The sequence below is a fragment of the Bactrocera neohumeralis genome, unplaced genomic scaffold, assembly GCF_024586455.1.
Source record: "Bactrocera neohumeralis isolate Rockhampton unplaced genomic scaffold, APGP_CSIRO_Bneo_wtdbg2-racon-allhic-juicebox.fasta_v2 cluster11, whole genome shotgun sequence".
Classification (NCBI taxonomy): Eukaryota; Metazoa; Arthropoda; class Insecta; order Diptera; family Tephritidae; genus Bactrocera; species Bactrocera neohumeralis.
This window is the reverse complement of record NW_026089624.1, coordinates 13,265,610-13,292,127: the sequence shown is the minus strand read 5'-3', so window position 1 is coordinate 13,292,127 and position 26,518 is coordinate 13,265,610. Positions and strand designations below refer to the sequence as shown.

Below are 26,518 nucleotides of genomic sequence, written 5' to 3'. Positions count from 1 at the left end.
GCCATGAACTGTCTGGGCCGTTGACTCAGTTGGTAAGTAAACGATGGCAGTAACAAGGAAAGGAGAGTGATAGGACGATCAGACTCCTCTTTGTTGGCGGGTGGGTTAGTGATCAGAATGGGACTCTTGCTGCCTGCCTGGTAAAGCTCCTATGGACCGTACAAGTCCTTTGTTGGTCACTATGCTGGAGTGGCAGCATGGAGAACGAACTGGGTGCAGAGTGCGAATCCGTGTTGTCTAGTGTCGCAGTGTTGGCAGCATGGGGCCACGTAACTTGTGGTCCACTCCCTGTATGTCGTAAGATCAAAGCAGTTATTAAGATGCTCCATCCATTGCATGTGTTTCACCAAACCGAGATCAAAGTTTGGATGTAGCCTGCTAGTGATAATGCAGCAAACAAAAATTTTCCGGGCACGAGTTAGACTCAGAGGCAACACGAGTTCAAAGGATGCGAAGCAACGCCGCTTCTATGAGTTGCTCCAATGATGACAATCTAAACCTAAAACTCACCGATACAAACAGAATTATATCGCAGAAATCACAGCCCTTGGCCAGAAAAAAGCGGGGTCAATTCCGGTTTCTAATGAAGTATGGTGGCAATGCTCTCAATTGATGTATTGGCCCTATACAAGAGTTGTCCACCCACTAATAACCCCAATAAACTTCTGGAACAAATGCTAAGTCATATGATTTTAACAAAATGTTTATGCATGAACGTGAGTATTTGTTCAAAGCAGAATTTAACTATCATGAACTTTAGGCAAAGTTGTTTTGAACTATCTGCACATAATCTCTATAAAATTAAATATTCCTTCTCATTTCTGCTAATTCTACTTCGTTTGTGTTCGTGAATTGGTTTACTCAAAAACGGAAGTTACCCCTTCCAACAGTACATAAAACTCGCTATTACAGATAGATTACAAATAGCACTATATAGACAATAGAAAACAATTTAAGATATTTTACATCACGCTCAAGACTTTATTTAAAGGAAATATGTATATATATATAAAAGGAAACAGCTAGAACCGAATATATTTTATATTCTCAGAATATTTACTTTTTCTCAGATTGCTGCTGAAGAATCTAATTTAAGGTAGATATTGCTCATTTGGTTCCATTTGGCGAAAACTCCAATTACCTTGACCATTGAATTCCAGAATATGTGTATGAAATTTCCTTGTAAATATTAAATAAAATTACAATTGTTTTGTTATGTCTGTATTTATTTTACCATAATGTGGGACGGTGTGTTATTGTTAATAATGTTATGTCCATGCTCTTTGCAATTTCATATATTGTACTCTCCACGTCGATGGAAACAGCGCTGGTACATTCATCAAGCAAAGCATATTTCGGCCTAAAAATATATATGATATGAATACTGAACTGATTTGAAATGAACCTGATAGCTTGGGATTTGTTTATTCCAACGACTTAAAAAAATAAAATGAGCTATTGATTCGTTGGTAGATAGATAAATAATTAATAAGTGGAAAATTTAATCTGTGGTGGATAATTTGCATCTACGGTCTATGCTTATAGATAAATTAAATCTTTATATATAAAAAGTACGTGTCAGGTTGTTTGTCCGGGATGGACTCCTAAAGTACTGAACCGATATAGTAAAATTTAGCACACTGTGTCCAGTTCGAACCAAGTTAGAAGATAGGATAGTAAAAACAATTTTTAAATAAATATTACATTGAAAGCTGTATTAAATGGATGCTCTATTAAACGGACATCTCCATTAACCATGCACATTGATGATGCTTATTAAGTGCATGAACATATTCAAAATTAAACCTCAAGTCAATCCCTTGGATTCTTATACCGACAAAAACGTTTTCGCCTTTATTCGTAAATAAAATGTTCACTGTATTGAATAGTTTATTACATGAATAATAGTATAAAATGTATCCCACAGCAACGCGTGGCCGGATCTCCTAGTACATAAATGTAATGTACCATTACCAAAACGTTATTTTTTTATTTTCTTAAAGTATAATATCGTATTTTTATTCTCTGTATATTTTAATGGAATAAATCCGACAAATACTTTTCGAATTATTTGGTAATAAGCAAAGGGTTCTCGGGGGGAAGGACGGTAATATTTTTACTATTGGTAAGTATTATTTAAAACAATACTTACCTGTGATAAAAAAGCCGTGCTATTGCCATGCGCTGTTTTTCTCCCCCAGAGAGTATATCTTTCCAATCTCGTACGGCATTAAAACCATCACTATAAAATAAAATTAAATGTAGATCGAAGAAATATTATGTAGTTATTCGATATTAATTACCGCTGTGCAATATGTTCTAAGCAGACCATTTTCAAAATGCCTCTGAGCTGATTCTCTGTAAAACCTTTGCGTAACATATCTTCTCGACTGTCTGGGTAAATGATCTGGTCACAAAGACTTCCCGTTGACATATATGGACGTTGGGGGATGTAAAACATACATGGTTTATCCTCTATAGGACGAGGTATATGCAGTTCACCAGCATAAATGGGCCACAGACCACTTAATATACGGAATAGACTGGACTTACCACAGCCATTGGGCCCAGTAATAAGGAGATGCATTCCTTGCTCAATACAAAGAGTCAGACTTGACACGACAATATCACAATTAGGTGTGACCACAGGAACAGCTCGTAATGTGATGGTCATATCATTAGGCGTATCTGTGTAGATAATCCGGCCCTTGGCAATTGGCTTACCATCTTTGAACTCAATAATGCCATTCATTTCATTGTTTTCAACGACCGTATTTTTATGATAAACACCTTGAGCGGTCTCTTCAAATACTTGCATCATTCCAGCAACTCGATAAGTATACCCAGCCAATGCGACAATTTCTTTATATGATGACATCAGACGCTCAATGGCATCGGCCGCAGATATAAGTAAATTTCGTGCAGTAGTTAGATATTGTGTTCGCTCACTAACGCTTGAGTTCAATACTTCTGTAGATATTGGATCGTTCACATCTTTTTTCTGTAATGATGTGCCGGACATCAAAATCGGCAGCGAAACCATTATCATTCCCGTCCCAGACCAGACGTACTTCATGAAAAACTGTTCTAGCATAACAAACCAGAGTTTTTGTATAAAAATGTTGTTCATTTGAATAACTAAACGGTTATATGCTTGACGAAGTTGCTGCAATTCTACCTACAATGTTTGAATACCACAAATTATTTTACTTGTGAAATTGGAGTATTTAATAATAATAGCAATAATAGTTCCTAGATATACAACCAATTAAAGCATATTTTATGGGGTCTTTGGGATGCATCATTTAATATAGCGGTTAAGTGTCGATTTCACATATTTGGGAAAAAATCATTTCTTTTTATTGGTTCTTTTACAAACCACAAAATCATATCAAAATATGAATAAATACAATGAATAAACAGTATATGTGTCTAATATTCGCTTAAAATTTCAAGCAAATTGGAGAAGTACTTTTCGAGTTATTCGATAATTTGCAGAGGGTTCTCAAGCGCCCTGAAACGTTCCAGAAGAGGTACAAGGTTTGTCCGGAAAGTAATAAGACAGAGTCGATTTAAATCGTTACAATTCTTTAAAAAGTTTCGAGACAGGCTCCCTCTGCGTCGATGCAACGCTGCCAGCGCAATTTCCAAGCATTGAAAGCGTCACGGAAGGCATTTTCTGGAATAGCCTCGAGAGCCGATGTGCATACTGCTTACGTTATTCCTATATATCCTATGATTACGTTATTCAAAAATATTCTTGACACACTTCCACTCGCCACAATTTCTGGTCGTCAGTGAGTACTTTCGAGACCATCTTCGGGCACACCTTGCGCAGGTTTAATATTCCACCACAAAGTCATGAACCATAGATTTTGAAAAATTTAACATCTGGGCAATTAAGCGAATACTTAGTCGTCAGTCTTCACAACTTTGCGCACACGAGTTACATAGTCGGCATTTGTCGAAGTCGCAGGTCTCCCAGCCCGGTCTTCATAAGCTATCTCTTCCCGACTCTCCAAAAAGACCTGGTGCCACCGAAACAGATCACTACTTGCTAAGGCATCATCTGCGTAAGCCTGCTTGATCTTATCAAACGTCTCTATTGCAGATTTACCGAGTTTCACACAGAATTAATCGCATACCTCTGCTTTAACAAACGCTGCATTTACGGCTTGCACCACTCACAGAAACACGTCGCGCGAAAATGTTTGTCCTGACTCTCCAGGTGATCGGAGCCAACTGACCTGCCACTCGTTCGTTAGCTTGGAATGCCCTCCACCGAATCCAGTCGGTGCGCGCACGCTCCGAAGTACAGTCACGGCGAAAGAAAATCAGTACTTTTACTTTCCGGACAAACCCTAACCGTACATTGAGTGTAAAGCTTCAAATGCTATTTTCTCAAACTAAGTTTTTATAACTGGCGACTACCACAATTCCAAAACCTCTCAGGAAATTTCATTGAAATTTATACAGCTTTTTAAAATATAAAAGACTAGTGTTTGATCAAAAGTTTGTTTCTTAATTTGTAAGAAAAATTACTTGTTGAACTTTTTCAGTTAATTTAAAAAACGCTTTGAAGACGCATTAGATTATCATTAATGAAGCTAATTTCTTTGTTAAGTCAAACAGCTATAAATTTTACAACTACTTGTTATTCTATATCTGTCCAGTCAAGCCACTTTGCTGATGGCTCCAGAGAAAGAAATATAATTAACATAAAACAAGTAAGGAAGGGCTAAGTTCGGGTGTAACCGAACATTATATACTCTTATAAATTACGAATTAAACATCTACTATTCTAAAAATCAAATCTAAATCAAAATTACAATCTAATTTGATATTTTCTTGATTTATATTAGAGGTACAATTAATAGGCGAAAAACCTGATTATAGATAAATGGGATGGGACAAGGATACAGTTATGTAAAAAATTTCACTTATGTCTCTACGATCCTTTTGATTAGTTGAAAATTGTCAATTTGGCATTAAAAATTTTTTACCTAAAAAACGAAATTTTTTTTTGGCACCTCCGAAGAGCACATAACTCAGTTATTTTTCAACATTTTTGTGACAAAAACTTAAAATATCGCTGAAAATATATCTTGTTACGTTCAAAGAAGTTCGAAACATGCAATTGAGTACTTTGTTTTAAATAAATTCCTGAAAATCGCCTAATTTTTCATGCGTTACAGTGGTATAGCACCTTAAAGGCACTATTCGTGCAACTTTTTTTTTTTTATTTTTATACCGGAAAGTGAACGATTAGCTTGAATATTTAGGTTATATGTATGTTGAAACATCCCCGCAAAACTAATACGGCTGTGTAAACTGACGTTGAACAATACAAAATCTCCGTCAGGCAAGGCGACTTCTTCAATCTGATGCTGGAGAAAATTATTCGAGCTGCAGAACTTAATCGAGCAGGTACAATCTTCTATCAGAGTGTACAGCTGCTGGCATACGCCGATGATATTGATATCATTTGCCTCATCACCCGCGCCGTTGGTTCTGCTTTCTCCAGAATGGATAAGGAAGCAAGCAAATGTGTCTGGTGATAAACGAGAGCAAGAGGAAATGTCTCCTGTCATCAAACAAACAGTCGTCGCACTCACGACTAGGCTCACACCTCACTGTTGACAGTCATAACTTCGAAGTTGTAGATAATTACGTTTATCTTGGAACCAGCAACAACAATGTCAACCTCGAAATCCAAGGCAGAATAACTCTTGCCAACAGGTGCTACTTTGGTCTGAGTAGGCAAATGAAAAGCAAAGTCCTCTCTCAACGAACAACAACTAAAATTATGAGCTGTATGAGATATACGACGAAATTGACATAGTTCAGCGAATTAAAAGACACCGACTACGCTGGCTAGATCATGTTGTCCGAATGGACGAAAACAGTGCAGCTCTGAAAACATTCGACGCAGTACCCGCCGGGGAAAGCAGAGGAAAAGGAAGACCACCAGTCCGTTAAAAAGACCAGGTGAAGAAGGACCTGGCTTCGCTTGGAATCTCTAAATGGCGCATTGTAACGAAAAGAAGAAGCGTCTGGTGTGCTGCTGTTAACTGGGCTAAAATCGCGTAAGCGGTGTCTACGCCAGGATGGAGTCATGTGTAGAAGTTCACGCAAGTGACGAAAGTTCTCTGATCGCCATTCACTTGGGAGTGGCCAGAAACGATTCTTTTACACATGGCTCAAGCAGCTCACTACTTCCAGTCTTTGACCAAGTATCCTCTGGGTAGCCTAAGAACATCCGTTCGAAGGCGAAACATTCCTACAAGGGTTGTGCGCTGGGTTTGGGACCCGCCACGTAAAAAAAACACCCCCAGTGAAGAGCTATAACCAGCCTCGGATGAGAGACCCCCCTTTTGATGACGACCATGGCAAACGAAATAAGGACTACGAATTGAGGGCATGCACCTGGAATGTCCGGTCCCTTAATTGGGAAGGTGCCGATGCCCAGCTGGTTGATGTCCTCGTAAAAGCAAAGGCTGACATCACCGCCGTCCAAGAAATGCGATGGACGGGACAAGGACAGAGACGAGTAGGTCCTTGTGACATTTACTACAGTGGCCATATAAAGGAGCGCAAGTTTGGTGTAGGATTCGTGGTGGGAGAGAGACTCCGTCGCCGAGTACTATCATGCACTGCGTTGAATGAACGTCTAGCCACAATCCGCATCAAAACGAGGTTCTTCAACATATCGCTGATTTGCGCCAACTCCTCGACGCAAGAGAAGGACGGTGTGACCAAAGATGACTTCTATGTGCGCTTGGAGCATGAATGTCAAAATCGTAATGGCGACCTTAACGCAAGGGTGGGCGAAAAAGGTATCTTTGGCGCAGCAGTCGTTAAATTCAGTCTCCACGAGGAAACATCCCTGAATGGGTTGAGGCTGATCGATTTCGCCGGGGCCCGAAATATGGTTATCTGTAGTACTACATTCCAGCACAAGAAAATATATCAAGCTACCTGGCTTCCTCTGTATCGAAACACCACCAACCAGTTCGAAGACACGTCTCCGTGTTTTAGATGTGCGGCGCTCCGAGGTCCTAACATCGACTCGGACCACTATCTTGTTGCAGCTAAGATTCGCACCCGCCTCTGTGCAGCAAAAAACGCGCGCCAACAAACACAAGGAAGGTTCGACGTCGAGAAGCTGCAATCACAACAGACAGCCGAACGATTTTCTACTCGGCTTGCACTCCTGCTCTCTGAGAGCATCCGTCAACAACTCGGTATAAGGGAACTGTGGGACGGAATTTCAAACTCCTTACGTACAGCTGCAACCGAAACCATTGGTTTTCGGAAAGCGCAAAAGAACAGCTGGTACGACGAGGAGTGCCGTGTCGCAGCGGAGAGAAAACAGACTGCCTACCTCGCAACGTTACGATCGACCCCTACACGTGCGGGATGGGATAGATACCGAGATTTGAAGAAGGAAGCGAAACGCATTTGTAGACAGAAGAAGAAAGAGGCCGAAATGCGTGAGTATGAAGAGCTTGATAAGCTGGCCGACAGGGATAATGCTCGAAAACTTTACGAAAAAATGCGGCGGCTTACGGAAGGTTTCAAGACCGGAGCATACTCTTGTAGAACCCCCAAAGGTGATCTAGTGACCGATGCCCAGAGCATACTTAAATTATGGAGGGAACACTTCTCCAGCCTGCTGACTGGCAGTGAATGCACAACGCCAGGAGAAGGCGAACCCGATTCCCCAATCGATGACGATGGAGCAGACGTTCCATTGCCCGACCATGAAGAAGTTCGAATAGCAATTTCCCGCCTGAAGAACAACAAAGCGGCGAGGGCCGATGGATTGCCGGCCGAGCTATTCAAACACGGCGGCGAAGAACTGATAAGGAGCATGCATCAGCTTCTTTGTAAAATATGGTCGGACGAAAGCATGCCCAACGACTGGAATTTAAGTGTGCTATGCCCAATCCATAAAAAAGGAGACCCTACAATCTGCGCCAACTACCGTGGGATTAGCCTCCTCAACATCGCATATAAGGTTCTATCGAGCGTGTTGTGTGAAAGATTAAAGCCCACCGTCAACAAACTGATTGGACTTTATCAGTGTGGCTTCAGACCTGGAAAATCAACAATCGACCAGATATTCACCATGCGCCGAATCTTGGAAAAGGCCCGTGAAGTTTTGCGAAAGATTTATGGTCCTTTGCGCGTTGGCCACGGCGAATATCGGAGTCGATGGAACGATGAGCTGTACGAGATATACGACGACATTGACATAGTTCAGCGAATTAAAAGACAGCGGCTACGCTGGCTAGGTCATGTTGTTCGAATGGACGAAAACACTCCAGCTCTGAAAGTATTCGACGCTGTACCCGCCGGGGGAAGCAGAGGAAGAGGAGGACCTCCACTCTGTTGGAAGGACCAAGTGGAGAAGGACCTGGCTACGCTTGGAATATCCAATTGGCGCCACGTAGCGAAAAGGAGAAACGACTGGCGCGCTGTTGTTAACTCGGCTATAATCGCTTAAGCGGTGTCTACGCCAATTAAGAAGAAGTACATCGCTTGGAAATTGTCCACGACTACTAAGGAAATTCATGTTCTCCAGTGACTTTTTATTAAAAAAATAATCTTCTATATCTGGCTTAAAGGCTTCGTCAACACACGAAATTGTTGCTATTGGGGTGAGTCATATGGTTCAGGGATCACAATTGCAACTCCAAAAATTTACCGTTTGGTTCGGATACTGATATGGCGCCATAATTGGGCTTAATTTTTTATCGAAATGATGCAACGCTCGAAGAGCATTATATGAGCAATTACAGCCGGAAGACTGGAGATATGGATACGGAGCCGTGATGGTCATTTAGCCGACATTTTGTAATATTCATACAACATCTGCACAACTAAAAGTATCTTATTTCGTACTTGCTGGTAGACCCTGTAGTAAACTTAATTATAGTAGGTAGAAGTATAAAAATCAAAGAACTGAATAGTATAATTTTATAATTGTACTGCGTTCTTATAGATCAATAGCACTGGTAAACAAAAATCCACTGGTTTTTTGTGACATGAAAGTGTTTATTATGTAAAAATTGCCACAAATGCAGAAAATAGCTACAGATTTCTATCACCTATAGTTTTTTTGATATGAGGATTTTTGTTTAAAAAAACAGCGATAGATATATATTTGTTATTATTACTTTTTAAACCAAAGAGTACTTTAAAATGTTGCTATAGATGATTTTCGGCGATATTTTGTTTTTGGAATATCCCTTAACAATGTCCTGTAGTAATCGGCATGCAAACTGGCACTCCACTTGCCTTGGTACCAAATGTATTGGTGGAACCATTTCCCATGTTCGTCACTTACGACCCTTAAATTTTCGGGGAAAAAATTCAGATGGGAGTCCAGAATGTGAATTTTAAGGGGCATGTTTCAACCCATTTTTTTATTGGCAGTAAGTAGTTCAGTCTCAAGATCTTTGTAATTGTCAACTTTCACATTTCCAAGAAAATTTTTAATAACGATTTTAAAGGCACTTCCGGCTCGTATTTCAGTTTCATTGAGCATTTCCTGAAATGTTTTATCTTTCATTAGTTCTCTTATTTGTGGACCTGCAAATATACCCTCCTTAATTTTTGCTTCACTGTCTATTGAAAATTGTTGCTTCAGATACAAGAACCCTCTTCCATTTCTGTACATTGCCTTAACAAAATTATTTATAAAACCCAATTTATTATGCAAAGGTGGTAGTAATGCCTTTTTGGGATCAACTAGAGGTTCACTGGTAACGTTTCTTTATGTGAGTGCTTGACGTACTGGCCACTGCTTCTGTACATAATGCCAGTCTATCGCACGGCTGACCCATTTGCAAAAGAAATAACAATATTTCGTATATACTCGTTGCATTCCAAGAAGAAGGGGCTATTACTTTTTAGGTCTCCACATATTGCCCAACCATACTCATGATACCGGACGTGCTCTAAAGGAACACTCATATTATCGTATGATTCCTTCATATGAACCGCATGAGCTAAGGGCACAGATGGATATTTGTTACCCTTATGAACCAATACCGCCTTTAAAGTAAGTTTAGAGGAATCAATGGATAGACGCCAATCACGTGGATCATGTTTTTGTCCCAGTGCGTTAAACAAAAGGTTAACTTTTGAACAGTATACTACATCCCCTTCTTGAAGAAAGTAATTTGGGAGGTCGTTCTGCCTTTTTCTGTAAAAGGTCCAACATTTTAGTCTGGATGCTAAAAGTTCGGACTGCGATTATGAAAGGCTTAAATCTAGAATGACGGTGTTGTGGAATCCAAGACAGAATTGCTTAGCTGTCAGAATTGCAAACCAATTCTGATTTTCAATGGTGTCACAGAATCTGATGGGATTTTCGTCTTTTCGAACATACGCAAAACCAATATTCGAATCAGCTGTTTACTAATGTGACAAAACTTGCAAATAAATACATTTGGAAGCAATCCTATTAAAGTTTTTAATGAGTTCCGAATTAAAGAAAGATTTTAAGAGACAACATTTATCGAATGAATATAGACGTTTAATACGTTTTGTAAATCTTCTTTAAAGGAGGAATTTTTTTTTTTTTGCTTAAATCTCTTTACAAAATATCTAAGAATACGCCCCCAATGTAATAGATGGGAATTTCAAATATTGTCGAAGCTAGAAGGGAAATAGTGACCGAGCACTAGTAGATATGTATCGGGTGATTTTTTAAGAGCTTGATAACTTTTTTTAAAAAAAAACGCATAAAATTTGCAAAATCTCATCGGTTCTTTATTTGAAACGTTAGATTGGTTCATGACATTTACTTTTTGAAGATAATTTCATTTAAATGTTGACCGCGGCTGCGTCTTAGGTGGTCCATTCGGAAAGTCCAATTTTGGGCAACTTTTTCGAGCATTTCGGCCGGAATAGCCCGAATTTCTTCGGAAATGTTGTCTTCCAAAGCTGGAATAGTTGCTGGCTTATTTCTGTAGACTTTAGACTTGACGTAGCCCCACAAAAAATAGTCTAAAGGCGTTAAATCGCATGATCTTGGTGGCCAACTTACGGGTCCATTTCTTGAGATGAATTGTTCTCCGAAGTTTTCCCTCAAAATGGCCATAGAATCGCGAGCTGTGTGGCATGTAGCGCCATCTTGTTGAAACCACATGTCAACCAAGTTCAGTTCTTCCATTTTTGGCAACAAAAGTTTGTTAGCATCGAACGATAGCGATCGCCATTCACCGTAACGTTGCGTCCAACAGCATCTCTGAAAAAATACGGTCCAATGATTCCACCAGCGTACAAACCACACCAAGCAGTGCATTTTTCGGGATGCATGGGCAGTTGGCCACCAAGATCATGCGATTTAACGCCTTTAGACTATTTTTATGGGGCTACGTCAAGTCTAAAGTCTACAGAAATAAGCCAGCAACTATTCCAGCTTTGGAAGACAACATTTCCGAAGAAATTCGGGCTATTCCGGCCGAAATGCTCGAAAAAGTTGCCCAAAATTGGACTTTCCGAATGGACCACCTAAGACGCAGCCGCGGTCAACATTTAAATGAAATTATCTTCAAAAAGTAAATGTCATGAACCAATCTAACGTTTCAAATAAAGAACCGATGAGATTTTGCAAATTTTATGCGTTTTTTTTTAAAAAAAAGTTATCAAGCTCTTAAAAAATCACCCGCTATGTATGTACATATTTGAGGAGTGCTTGGGCAGAAAGCGAAAACTTTGACGCGCGATTTCTCGGTTTTCATTCTTACGATTTTTCATAATTGGCGGACAGGATAGAGAAAACTAAACGTATGGTATTGGGGAAAAGTTTATTATCTTTGGCAATAAATTATCTTATAATTAAAAAAAAAAGCTAAGAAAAGTTAAGTTTGAACATACATATGTAAAATTTTTTTGGTCAAAAACCACTTATTTCTTCAAATTTTAAAAATTTTAAGAATGTTACACTTATTTTTTGAAATTTTCCTAGTTTAACTTGAACAAAGTTATTAACAAATATGAATCTCTTTGAATTTTTTGTTTCCGATAAAATTACGACCTGCATACTGCCCGCCGTCCGACAAATGCACATGCTAGATGCATTGGACAATTGCTTCCCTAAGGCAGAATATCAAAGAATTCGTATCCAAAAAAATTTCGGTTAATGTTTAAATATATAACTATAAACCCAAGAAATTTCACTTTAATCAATTATTTCTTTCCCTCCAAAAAAAAAATCGATTTTTTAAGCCTCTAAAGCAGGCTCCTCCTTAAATATCCGCATTTTTTTTTATCAAAACTCAACAATTAAGACATTTCGTGTTTTATTCTTATGTTTTCTCCTATAGAAATAAAGATAAATTAATTCGTAACAATAAAATAACATGAAGTTAAGAAACTTACATTTCAAATTTGTGTGCAAATATCTTCTTGCTTTGTTTCTGACAGCAAAACCGATAAAATTGGCTTCCGTGACACCCAATTCGATACAAATTCTGTTTCGAATATCAAACCAATAATGTCTGAATTCATGACACCTACTGCTTTTTTTGATCGGTTTCAATTCTGATTCCGACAACTATCAGATTCCACAACACCCCTGATTAAGTTCACCCTGTGGAATAAGATGCGGCACTGTTGAACATCCTGGTCAATCAAATAAAGGATCGGTTGACATTTCCCTTGCGGTTTCTGTAACATTACTTGAAGAGCTAGTCGATTCTTGTTCTTCATCGAGACTCCAAGTTTCTGGTGCTTTTCGAATAGGAAGCTGTTCACTGTGTTTGACAGGCCTTAAAGCTGGTGGTAAATTACAGTACTTAACCGTATGTTTAGACTTCGGTCTAATACATTTAATATTCGTGAGGCAAAAATAGCAGTATGTAACATGGTCTTTAGGTTTTAGAAACAGCTAAGAATTTTCATGTCACAAATTATGTGTCTACCAGTGTAGTTAGCAAATAAATTACAAGATGCTATAAAATTGTCAATATCAATGAATTTGTAAAACTGATGCAACGTACCCATATTTGGTGATTTCACGACGAAAGTACAAATTAATTCATCTCTACTAAACATCACTATTTTAAATGCTAAATACTTACTTTTTCCATTTCTTTCTATTTCATTCTGCAATTTTGGTCAAAAATTTTAGTAACTCTGCCAAGTGCTTTCCAAACGTTTCATAAAAATACAAATTCAAGGTTGCTATTTGAATTTTGAAACAAACCAATGTCTGTAGCCTTTGGTAAACAACAATCCTGTTTTAGTATCCAACACAACAATAACGGCAACTAAAATACACTAGCCTTCCGGAATAGGGATGTGTAACTTAATTTTTATCGTTCAGTTTATATGACAGCTATGCTATAGTAGCCCAATTATTCAGATATTGTAGCTCTACCTTAGGTAATCCCTGCCAAATTTTGTGAAGTTTCATTAATACATAAATGAGTAGCTTCTTGGGGAGAAAGGGACGTGTACAAAATTTCGGAGCGATACCTCAAAACTTGAGAGACAAGATAAGAAGCAAAAAGCCGAATTGGAAGTGAACTTCACTAGTTTTATGAAAATATGAGCATAAGTGTTGAAATGTATGTTTAGCAGTAGTTTTTTTTCGAATTGAATTTGTAACAATGGCTTAGAATAAAATTCATAATATTCAAAATAACTATAGTTATTAAAACGCTTTAAGCAATAAGTAAAACTTACTTTATGGCCACCGTAGAAGGCTATTTCTTCAGAATTCGTTATAATACGAGAATGTATATGACGTAAATAGCCATAACGATTAGCCTCCTCGGCTACAAGTTGGCCAAATTTCGGCGAAACAACTCGGATTATATGCGCCGTTAATGATATCACTACAATGGCCAGTGTTGGGCCTATTAAGGAAAAAATTATTTAAATATTCACAAAGAAATATTTATAATAAGTAGTTTGGTACCTGAAACAATGTTGGCTTTCATCTTTTGTGTGGATCGCATTAAAGCGAACCCAATAAGCATCAGGTCAAAGCATGGCTTCGTAACACTACTATATAGATGTGCTACTGAGGTAGAAAATATTGCTATGTCCTCTGTTAATCTAATAACGTAAACATTTTAATAAACATAACTATTATTAAAAGCATACTTTAATTGTATTACCTATGATCAGCGTTTTCTATTCGTCCATCCAAATTAGAAACCCGATAATAATTTTGATTCTTGAAATATAAACGATATGAGTGTCGCACCAATCTAGTCCTAAAAAGTAAGATGCGAAAACGTTATGAACAAAAAAATACAAGATTAAGACTTTTAAAAATATTCATTGAAATTTTGAAGTACAGCTGCGAATATGAAAACAGCAGTACCTACATCAGTTTTGTATAAATACGTATAGAGCAACTTTTAAAATAAAAGTTTTTACTTTAAAATAATCTGATAAATCAGTACAACTTATGTAAACATCAAAATTATAATAAAATATGATAGTTTTGAAAATAACGACAAATTTCAGCTGTGAGCACGTGTTTCATAAAACATTAAAATAGCAGTGTTTGAGAAATCAGACATTATTTTCTCTTCTAACGGAAAAATACCAATATAACAAATAAAGTAAAAGTGAGTAAATATTTTTTTTTGTTGTATTACTAGGTTTACATTCAAAACAAATTTTGTTATGTTGGGCGAGTATAAGGCGAAAATATATAGATAAGGCGAAATATAAAAATAATGTTGATTCATACAAATTGTATATTTACACTATTATGACAAGAAACCAATGTCAACTGGTATTGGGAGTTAACCAATATGTTCTTGATACATATATACATTATCTTATGCATAGAGAAAAGAGGGTTATTGTCTTAACTAGGAAAATGCATTAAAGACAAAACAACTAAGGTCCTAAACAAATATTAATATAAGTTATTATATTTCATAATAACTTACAATAAGCAGTCGGGTCATAATTACCATACAGAATGGATAGTACAACTGAAGCACTAATGTATAAGACTCGCATTTAATGTACATAGTTACCCTCACGATTAAATAAAAATATAATGTTATTATGGTGAAAGAAAATAAATAATCTTTTTTTATATTTTCTCTTTACCGAACAGCATATTTTCATTGGAGTGGCAGGTACTGTACCAATCATCAAAGAAATTAATTTTATAATGGATTAAATAAGAAAAATCTTACACCGATATTCAAAATATGTTGCTAAATATGCTCTATGCGAATTTATACAAAGCGGCCTTAGGTACTGCTTCATGTTCGCAGATGTAAATCCGACAAATACTACTCGACTTTTTCGATAATTAGCGAATAACAGATAACATTATTTCTACTATTCAACGCATACAGTTTGCGATCTTTTGGTAGATCCTTGTTTTTTATTTCATATAAAATAATAATAGGACGGAACATTTTACTTATTATAAAAGCTCGAAAGACGAAAAAAATCGTCGTTTTGTATACGCAGAACACAATTTGAGTTACTCTGATTAACCAATGTTGTGCGCGTAAAAAATAAGTACATGTTAACTAAAACTACTTTTTATGCTACTGTCGCAAAAGGCAGTTATAAACAGTATTTAAAATATATAAAATTTATATATTTATGGAATTTGCTTGTTTAAAGCCTAACAATAAGTAATAAGGTTAGGTTAGGTTAATCTGGTAGGCCAATAAGCCACGCATAGACCAGTTTGGTCCTTTGCGAAATCAGATGGAGTTCAGTTCAGTAAGATCAAGATAAGTAGTCATTGCTTAGGATGCCTTGCTCGAATTTTAACGGACTTTACCGCCTCACTTCCGATACCTTCTACAGTGTATCATACCGTCATACCGTCATACCGTGGGGACCGCAGATGTTTATAGCGCAGTCTTGTCAATGCGGGACAAGTGCACAAGCTCCATTGTTTCCCTGGTTTCCTGCTCTGAACGCTTCCTGCAGTCTTCTCTTTCAATCAGCCCCATCCTGCGAACGTGTGTTGCCAGCAGACAGTAAGTAGTTAGTATCCCCATCATATTCCTACAGTCTCTTTTATCAAGTGGCAATATGAATTTTGAGTACTTTCCGATCTACATTTCGCATAAGTCTTTTGAACTTTGCACCCAGGTAGCTCGTTCCATCCAATAAGTAATAAAAACGAATACTAAAAATTATACAAATTTAAAACTAGACAAGCTTAGATTATAGTTGCACCCATTGGTCGTTTTCCTATTTAAGAAATGTAACGAAACAGTAGTTAGTGAATTTGAATGATAACAGAGTGGAAGTGTGTGTGATAGGTAGGTGTTTCGCCCGTCCCATTCCCACGACAGTCGAGTCTAAGTAACCGGAATGGTCAGTAATGTTATTGTTGTTGTTTTAACGGAGTATCAATCCCCGTTGGGATGGTAAGGGTTATCCATGTTGTCGTTGACGTCATTTAGCGGGAGGCCCAAGAAACGTGCGTTTCGACGGGGTCGGACCAAAGGGAAAGGGGTGTTAGATGAGTGGGGTTGGCATGCAGAGAGGTGGCCAGTGTCGTGCGAACTTATGTTCGATAGGTCTATTCTGGATAAGTAGGAGTTTAACCTGCTACAGTATCCAGAACGAAGCGTCAACTCGAGCTCTTCGTCTGCGATGGGTGGTGATTTAACTCCAAGAACGCCATTCACTGGAAGGGAGTCGGTGAAGGTGTTGATAGCTCTCCTGTGAATGGCGGTCAGTGCCTGTCGGAAAATAGTTGCGTCCGAAGTCCGGTCGGCGTACTGTTCGATGTCGTCGACGTAGTTAAGGAAAGACTTCTTCGAAAACATCCCAGCAGGAATTGATGGGAGAAGAGTTCAATATTCTCCTTAACTGGGAGCATAAGGGTCTCATTATGTAGGTGTTCGATGGGAGACATCAAGAGCATCCTGTCGTGGTCCGGAGTGCAGTGATCTGACAGGTCTGAAATTTCCTCATCTGCGTACCACTGCATCCAGGCGACCATATTGGCGATAAGTGAAGGAGCATAGACTATCAAAAGTTACACCTAAACTCTTGGGATTATTGACAGTCGGAATTTTGACGCCATCGACTGCAATATTAAGCTCAAGTCTATACTCCTTCGTCCAGTTCGTAAATATGGTCGCTGTGGATTTGGTGGGGGAAAGTGTGAGGTTCCGTGCAGTGAAGAAACGAGAAAGGTCGGAGAGGTAGTTGTTTCCTTCTGAACACATGCCATCGATTCCATTGTCTGACGTCAATATCGTGCAATCATCTACGTACGATGTTATGGAAACCCCCTCTGGTGACTGTGGGAGTTTCGAGATGTAGAAGTTAAACAGAAGCGGGGAGAGGACACCACCCTGCGGAACCCCTGTTTAATTCTTCTCAGTTTAGATGTTTCACCTCGAAATAGTACGGATGAGTGTCGACCGCTCAGGTAGCTCATGGCCATTCTCTTTAGTCCTGGAGGAAGCGTAGTTTTCTCGATGTCCTGCAGTAGCGCTGTATGGTTGGCCTGAAGTGGAAGGAGAGGAGAGTGATCGGACGATAGGACTCCCCTTTGTTGGCGGGTTTCCAGGTTTCAGTAGTGGGACCACTCTTCCGACTTTCCACTTATCGGGTATTTGAAAAGTGGTCAGCGACAAGTTGAGGACCTTGGTGAGATAACTTACTCCCGTCGAGCCTAGATGATTTAGCATAAGCATGTTGGTTCCATCAGGGCCAATGGATTTAGATGACTTCAATTTGTTGATGGCATTCTGAACCTCCTCATCGGTGAAAGTAAATGGCGCGCAGTCGTTTGGCATTTTGCGCAGCCGTCGGTTAACACATCGCTTGGTTTTGTCTACCGAAGGGTGAAGTGTAAATTGCCGGCTAAAATAGCTCGTGCACTTCTTCGGGTCCGATCAGGCATGACCATTGAATTGAACTTCAACACGGTCGTCATGTCTCTTCGGGTTAGATAAAGCCTTGACAGTAGCCCAAAGCTTACTCACACCGGTGGAGAGGTTGCTGGACTTCAGGTGCTCTATACATTTCGTCCGCTTATGATGGTTTACCAATCGCTGAATCTCCAAATTGAGATCCCTTATTCAGGGATCCCCGGGATCGGAATGGCGTGAGGTGTCGCGCTTATTTGCTAAAACGGCTACTTCGGCTAGGAAATTGGGGCGGAGTTCCGCTATTCTTCCAACCGGAATGAAGCGAGCGGTAGCTACTGCGATCACTTTGCAGATTTACGTTCGCCATTCGTTGAAGGTGCTCTCGGTAAATTCTGTGAAGCCGACCCAGTTAGCTTTGTTAAAGTTAACGAAGGTGCGGTTGCCCACAGAAACAAATTCGGGAGGTTTCTCGATTGAGATAATTTTGGGCAGATGGTCTGATGAGAGAGTTTGCATGGGTCGCCAGGTTATGCTATTTATCAGACCACCACTAGTAATGGTAATATCGGGCGAGCTATTAAGGGTGCCCATAACTCTGGTGGGGGCTTCGTCTTTCATTGTGCAGAATGTCGAATCGTCAATCTGTTTCGCCAGCTCCATCCGCTTACGATCGTTGCGACAGGCAGGAATGCTGAAGATCATGGTGCGCGTTAAAGTCGCCTACTGCCAGACGGTTTTCACCACGAAGTAGCGCACCTATATTCGGGTGATATCCTGTAGCGCAACATGTAACTGGGGGGATGTATATATTAAATATTTCGAGCTCTACATCGCCTGACCGGATAGCTATACCCTGACATTCTAAGGTAGTATCCCTGCGGTCAACGTCCTCATCGTTTAGACGATACTGCACGGTGTTGTGCAATATGAAGGCTAGGCCACCACCATTATATCGCTCGCTATCCTTACGTAAAACGTTGAAACCTGCACAACTCAGAAGATCTGAGCGGCTGTTTAACTAGGTTTCTTCGTTCATAAGTGCAACTATCTCCTCGATCTTACTCTGAACTCCGTTGCAGTTGAAGTGAAGAATGCGGGTTTGTCGCGGGTGCCCGTGGGTGATCCTGGGGGTGAGGGAGTGGTAGTATTTGTTGCAGCTGTAGAGCCCGCAGGCGCGGTTGTCGCACTGTCGTGTTACATGCTTTGCAGCTTTTGATACTAATACAGTTGAATAGGTCTTTATACAAGGTGCTTTCCAAAGTAAACAGGACTTTTTGAATCTAAAGCCCTCTGGTGCGTTAGAATCTGCTATCTTTATCGATTGTCCAGTCAGAGTTTCATGACATTTCAATGATTGGAAGTGAAGTTATTGCGTTTTAAGTGTCAGTATGTTTGTGTTATCGGTGTGAAAATGAGCTTCAAACAAAGAGCCAACATTAAATTTTGTTTTAAAATTGGTAAAACTTTTACCGAAACGTTTCAATTGAGGTGAGGTCACAAATGAAACTGTGCGTGAATTCATCAAAAATCAGCCGAAGTCATCATTGAAATTTATGGAAATGGAATTGAACATCTCCAAGACATCGATTTATCGCATTTTGACCGAACATTTGGGCTTACGAAAGGTGTGTGCGAGGTTTGTTCCACACAAATTGACTGACGATCAAAATTTTCTCAGAATCCAACATTCGAACGACGCTTGTGACCGATTATTTGACCAAAAATCAAAATTTAGCCATTAAGCACTCCCCGTATTCACCTGATATGGCACCGTGCGAGCTAAAACACTCGTTCGACAAGGAGACTATTTCGAATAAAATAAATTGATTTTGTCTAAAAAACTATTTGTTGTTTTTTTTAAGTCCTGTTTACTTTGGAATACACCTTGTATTACGCTTCTTGCTCATTTCAAACGACTTTTTGGAACAGTTTAAAAGGATGTTAAAAAACTAAGCTTTATTGAATAGTAAAAAATAAAAATTAGAAATAAAAATTTAAAAAATAAATACACATATGGTGCGGAGGAAAGGGAAATCGTCTTAAAAAGAAAGCGAATGTCTTAGGAATATCACTAAAACATTAGGCCGTAAATTTTATTTCGTGCAGAATTCCCTAAGGATTAAAAAGAATGTTGAAACTCGCGGTCAACCAAAAAAATAGCAACAACAACGGACAACCGTAGTATTTTTATCTTCAAGAATAATATCAGCCGATACTGGTAGAAACCGACGAAGGCTACATCGAACTAATTTAACTGGCAGGATAGCCAGAAGTATACCATTATTGCACAAAAAATATTAAAAATAACATTACAATTCGCGAAAAATCATGCAAATTGGTCCGGTCCAAGTGGTGAGAAAAAATTGGCGCAATATCTTGTGGAGCGACGAAACAAAAATTAATTTGATCGGAAATGACGCCTGACGGAAAGTTCGTCGTCCGAAAGGCAAAAAATTGCATTCAGTCTACAAAAAATTACGTTAAAAACAGTGGCGGCATTATAATGGTCTGGGGCTGCTCTTCGTGGTATGGTGCAGGACCAATGCGTCGTATCTCAAGCACCATGAATAGGTTCCAATATAGAGATATCTTGCAAAACATAATGCTGCCATATGCTGATGAAAGAATGCCACTAATATGGAAATTTCAACAGGATAATAATACTTCGAGGTTGGTAAAAGATTGGTTTCAGAACAATGGTGGGAGTTCTCTTAAATGGCCATATCAATCTCCCGACTTGAATCCAATTGAAAACATTTGGAAGGAGCTAAAGCAACGGATTGGGAAGCAATAAGGATTAGTTTGGTATGGTATGAGATTCCAATTGACACGTGCCGCAAACTTATCTTCAGTATGCCACAACGAATCTCAAAAGGAATTGAAAATAATGGCGAGTATACTGGATACTGTTGAAAGAAGTAAATAAAAATTAAATAGGAGGCAAAAAACTAAAACGAATAAATTTTTTCATTCACAGATTCCTGATGTACTTATTCTTTTGTTCAGCCAATTTTTTTAGTCTCTTTATTATTTGCTAGAGTTCCTATTTCAACTATTATTACAAATATTTTGTTAATTAATTCATATGAAATGAAATATGATATTATTTCTCTTTAAATATGTATAAAAGAGAATTTATTAGTCATTGAATGCTACACGGGCGTATGTACTTATTATTTTGACCATGCGTATACATATGTATAAATAAAAATGTATAATAAGAATATATAAGAAAAATAAAAAAAATAATATAAAATAAAAATAATATAAAAAAAATAATATAAAAAAAATAATATAAAAAATAATATAAAAAAAAAATAAAATAAAAAATACTTTAAAAAATTTAAAAAAATAAAGATTAAAAACATCGCTGGGATTTAGAATAGCATCCCCCGATTTCGGGGTCGAAATAGTTATGTTCATATAGAGGATGTTCTTCAGATTAAGAAAAAGTATACATAATTGTCGCTGACACCTGGTTTTCAAGATAATTGCATTTTAAATTCAAAAATTCATTTTAATTTGGAGGACATCCTCTATATAAATCAGGGGATGCTATTCTAAAATGTACCCAAAATAATAAAAACGTAAAAATAAATAAATATTATTATTCTTTTAATTAGTAGCCCATCGCATAATACTACCAAACATTAAAATAAGACTTAATAGGTATTTTGCGATTAGGTGAGTTTTTTATTACCTGAATGCTAATGAAAGCTTGCTTTCCAGAAATCTTATCATTGAGTTTATGAATGTAGCTGGTATGGCTATTCCAAACCATTTTAAAAGTACTATGACAAACCGCTTCAAATCCTTCCGTACTATAAATTTCACGATGGCACCTTCCAAAGCAGCAACATAAATTGATAAAAATGTTCTAGATATTAAACATAAAGTATGAACTATTAATAGGCCGCTTTCGTAACATAACACTTTTGGTACTATAATTTTTATGAGCTTTCTTAGTTGCAGAACGAATTCTTCGTTAAGGCCAGGTTCTATATGTAAAGATTTCTGTTTCAATTGTTTTGCTATAATCAATTTTTCTGCTTCAGCCAATTTGGAATCTTCATTCACCGTAGTATTAACTATATGATCATTTAGTTCCATATATGAAGTTCTATTATTATTTTTGTATGCGTCTTCAACGTTATTCTTATTCACAAACTGCTTTCCAAATAAAGGATATGTAGTCTTAAAAGTATAGGCACAGACTGCCGCGCAGAGTATCACTCTACTGATTGTGGTTTTCGATAAACCATTTTCGTCGTATTTCTGCATCGCTAGATCAATGTATTTTGAAAAAATAGCCATTTTGTTAATGTAGTAATTAAAAAAGATTACATATGCTCCTTTTATTTTTGCCGCTGTTTCGAAAATTCCTGAAAAAAAAATATTATTCTCAACTTGCTAAACTATTCATATACAACTAAGTCTACATAGTAACTCGAGTGATTAAAAAAATCGACATCATCTATTTTTACAAAGATGAGGTGTTAAGGTTAAATACATACTAATAATTAGGGCGTACATGCAAAAACCTGATGTGGTTATCGACCAACCAAATAACTTAACTCGCACATGTTATTACTAATAAGTGATAATATGATTTGAATTCGAGAAAGGGTTATCACATTCCCAGATTTGTCAGGGAACTCCCTGATTTTGACCTTCGGCACTGACTCCCGAATTTTCGTGAAAAATGCACTGATTCCCGGGTTTCCTCCTGAATTGGCGATTTTTTTTAATTATGATTATTTTTTTTTTTGAGCGAGTGCGTGAAAAAGTGAGCATCACAGCGTTGTAGTCTACTTGGGCGTTTTGAATTTGCACGCCACGCGTAGGATGCATTTACATGAATCATACCATTCATGGTTGCGTTCCAAAACTCGACCGAGTTCAACTGGTGCAGGTGCAACGGGACTGATTTTGACTGAGACCGATATGGTAACCTTATGTATGATCATGATACTTATGCATATGAGTTTCAAATGTACACCTATTACTAAACTGTTTTATGCCTTGTTTTCACTAGGTCATATTTAACGTCAAATGAAAACAATCGAACTTCACTATGCGGCAACATTTGACATCCAAATTTGATTTGCTAACATGTTGGCAACTTGTTTCGTTTGCCGCGCTAACAGCTGTTAAATACAAAAGAGATAAAAAGGAAAAACATTTTAACAATTTTAGGGTAAGGTTTTTATTATATTTTCGGAACATAGTTAATTAATTTTTCCAAAATTTTTCAGTTTTAAATATGGAGGAAGAATTGAAATTTGTGTCTCCAATGCCAAACACCAAGAAAGAGGGTGCACAAAAGAGTAAATTTTAGAATAGCATTCCCCGATTTTGGTATGTACGGATAGAGGAGGTCCTCCAGATTAAGAAAAAAAATATATATATATATACATAGTTGCCGCTGACCTATGGTTTTTGAAATATTTGCTTTTAAGTTCAAAAATTCAACGGGTAAAATTTAGAATAGCATTCCCGGATTTCGGGGATAAAATGGGTATCGCTGGAAAGGTGTCGTTCTCCAGATAACGAAAATATATATATATATATAGTTTCCGCTGACTTATAGTTTTAAAGATATTTGCACTTAAAGTGAAAAAATTTACAACTTTTAAATTGATAATTTGTATATTGTGAAAAACGTTTTCATTTATATTATGCATTTTCCCCTAAGTACACTTCACCATAACGTTTCTGCATATTATTTTTTTTTAATATTTATTGAATATAAAGCTTTATTTTAATTATTTTGTTTTAGTTAAATTCATTGCATATGCACAATAAGAATAGGATTGCATACTAGCAAATAAATGGTATTGCCATATCTGTCAACAAAAGAAAATAAGCAAAAACTTTATACCCCAAATACATTAATGGAAAACGCAAAAATCTTAAGCAATTTTTTATAAAAGAAAAAAAGTTGGCCGCTCACGCAAAAAAGAGTTCTACGCGAAAAAAATTTGATACACCCCGGTGTTAGACCGACCAGGGTTATTTTTTTTTTAAGCGCGGCCGAAGGAACGGAACACTTATTTTTACTGTGCGTGTAATAATATTTACGTAAAATATAAAATGCTTATTTTAAGCAAATATCTAAAATATTAATAAAAAATAAATATGTAGAAATATTGTAGAGAAGTGTAAGTGTATAAAAAGTGCATAATATGAAAGAAAAAGTTACTATAAATCGAGAAATTGCAACTTTAAATGCAGGTATCTCGAAAACTATAAGTTTGCAGCGGCTATAATTTTATAATTTCTTAATCTAGAGCATCACCCTTCCTTCCTCTTGATAGTAATATAGCTCCATCTTTAATTATATGTGTTTACTTATTTTTTTCCTTAATTTTTGTACAATTAGCTGGTTTGTTATTTAAAAGATTTACAAAGCAAGTTTCAGTTTTATTAAGTTTACAAGTTTACAAAAAATATTGTTTTATTCTATTTTACATATATACATATAAAAAAAAGTATGTATGTATGTTCCGGGTAGGCTCCGAAACGGCTAGACCAATTTCAATGAAGCTTTCAGGAAATTTTTAGATTGACCTGACGAGTAATCCTATAAAGTTTGGTGACGATCGGAGCACTTTTTTTTTTAACTGTCAAATACAATACTGTTTTTATTTACTATGATGATATTCTGTTGTTTTATAACCCAAATTTGTGTTGAAACATGCGTTGTGGATACATATGCCAATATGAAACATATTTAAGTACAATGGAGTATATTGAAGTATTCTGAAGTACATTAAAGTAAATAATTAAGGATTTTTAGGAATTCCAGGTAAGTTGTAGCGCCGCGAATGTATCCGTTTACTGATGCGTTTACAATTCCAAGTAATTCAAGGTAATTACAGGAATACCAGGTATTTCCATATATACTACTGTGCCTAAAAAATAATGACATTGTATTTATTTTTAAAATTCTTTATTTATTCTTCCAAATCAATTTCATCCCCTTCAAAGTAATTCCCTCCCGATGCAGTGCACTTATGCCAACGGATTTTCCAATCTTCGAAACACTGGATGTAATCACTTTCCGGGATGGCCTTTAGTTCCGTCTTCGCTGCGGCTTGAATCTCCTCTATCGTATAAAAACGGTGTCCCCGGAGCGGTCTTTTGAGCTTGGTGAACAGCCAGAAGTCGCACAGCGCCAGATCAGGTGAACACGGTGATTGCGGAACGATATGGGTTGAGTTTTTGGCGAAATGATCACGAATTTCGAAGGCAGTATGGGATGGTGCATTATCGTGGTGTAAAAACCAAGAATTGTCTTTCCACAATTCCGGCCTCTTTAGGCGAATAGCGTTACGCAAACGACGCATAACGTTCAAATAATATTCCTTGTTGACTGTTTGACCGGTTGGAAGGAATTCATAATGCACAACACCACAATAATCGAAGAAAACAGTCAACATGACCTTGATTTTTGAGCGACTTTGACGCGATATTTTTTTGGTCTCGGCTCTCTTTTGGCACGATATTCGTTCGATTGATCGGTTGTTTCGGGGTCGTAAGCATAGATCCAAGTCTCATCGCCAGTTATAATGCGTTTCATGACAACCTGGTAGTCGGAAAGCATCGTTTCACACACATCAACGCGACGCCTTTTTCCCAAAAAATTCAAAGTTTTCGGTACCAGTCGAGATTTTACGCGCTTGAGGCCCAAAACATCCTTCAAAATGGTATTCGCTGAGCCTTTTGATATGTCAACTTCATCAGCAAGGTCTCTAATTGTTAATCGGCGGTTTTTCAACACCAAATCTTTGATTTGTTGAACGTAAGCTTCGTCGGTTTAGGTTGATGGACGCCCTGGCCGGTCTTCGTCTTCGAAACGTTTACGGCCGGCTTGAATTCACTATACCACTCTTAAACATTTTTTTAGACATAGCCTCATCACCAAAGGCTTTCTGCACCATCCTCAAAGTATCCGCAGCAGAAAATTGATTCCGTAAACAAAATTTAATGCAAAGAATTTGCTCAACAAATCGACATCGCAAAAAACGAAAAGCTCACTTTTAGCAGCTCACAAAACGACACGTATCTCAAACACTAATGAATATTTTGACATGAAATTTTACATAAATATGACTGACAGTACTACTAACCTAAAAATAATTCCCCAAATCCTTCTACGCGCGCAGTTTAAATTCAAATGTCACCTTTTGGGCACAGTAGTTAATGTATATACCCGCGAATGTATCCGTTTCTCAGTGAAGATATTCTTAGGCAATCGCGTGTAACTGATCCTAACCAAGAGTACTCTGCCAATATTTTCAGCAAAGCTTTACTACTGATTGAGGATATATGCTTATCAATTAAGAACAAAGTCCTTAGTCAACTTGGAATGCCAGCATTGATAAGAACCAAAGACAATATTGATGACAGTTATCTCACGAGAGAGCAGCTCTACGATGTGCAGCAGTTACAACATTATGTAGATACTCATGTAAAACTACTGATGCCGGATCAAAAAAAGCTTATGACAAAATCATGCAGCGTGTAACAAACGAGATAGGCGGAATATTTTTTCTTGATACACCAGGGGGGAACAGGCAAAACATACCTGATGAATTTGATACTGGCGTCCATTCGAATGCAGAAATGGATTGCACTCGCAGTGGCATCATTAGGAATTGCATCAA

At 37.7% G+C, this 26,518-nt stretch overlaps 1 protein-coding gene and 1 pseudogene across 3 annotated transcripts; both read right to left on the bottom strand.

Annotated features, from left to right (window-relative positions):
- Positions 1–958: 958 nt before the first annotated feature.
- On the bottom strand, positions 959–26,518 carry LOC126765915 (ATP-binding cassette sub-family D member). 3 transcript variants are annotated; one of them, XM_050483607.1, is made up of 10 exons: positions 26,440–26,518; positions 21,550–22,231; positions 14,142–14,240; positions 13,940–14,079; positions 13,705–13,877; positions 2,554–3,178; positions 2,304–2,475; positions 2,153–2,242; positions 1,235–1,360; positions 959–1,179 (listed from the first exon to the last, which is right to left on the bottom strand). In XM_050483607.1, exons 1-10 carry the CDS (start codon positions 26,513–26,515, stop codon positions 1,092–1,094), a joined length of 2,271 nt encoding a protein of 756 aa, XP_050339564.1. In that variant the 5' UTR covers positions 26,516–26,518; the 3' UTR covers positions 959–1,091. The 3 variants fall into 3 exon arrangements, with proteins under 3 accessions (XP_050339564.1, XP_050339562.1, XP_050339563.1); XM_050483605.1 differs by having other exon boundaries at positions 2,304–3,178; XM_050483606.1 differs by lacking the exon at positions 26,440–26,518 and adding an exon at positions 22,716–22,737 and having other exon boundaries at positions 2,304–3,178.
- LOC126765956 (uncharacterized) lies at positions 17,464–19,612 on the bottom strand (annotated as a pseudogene).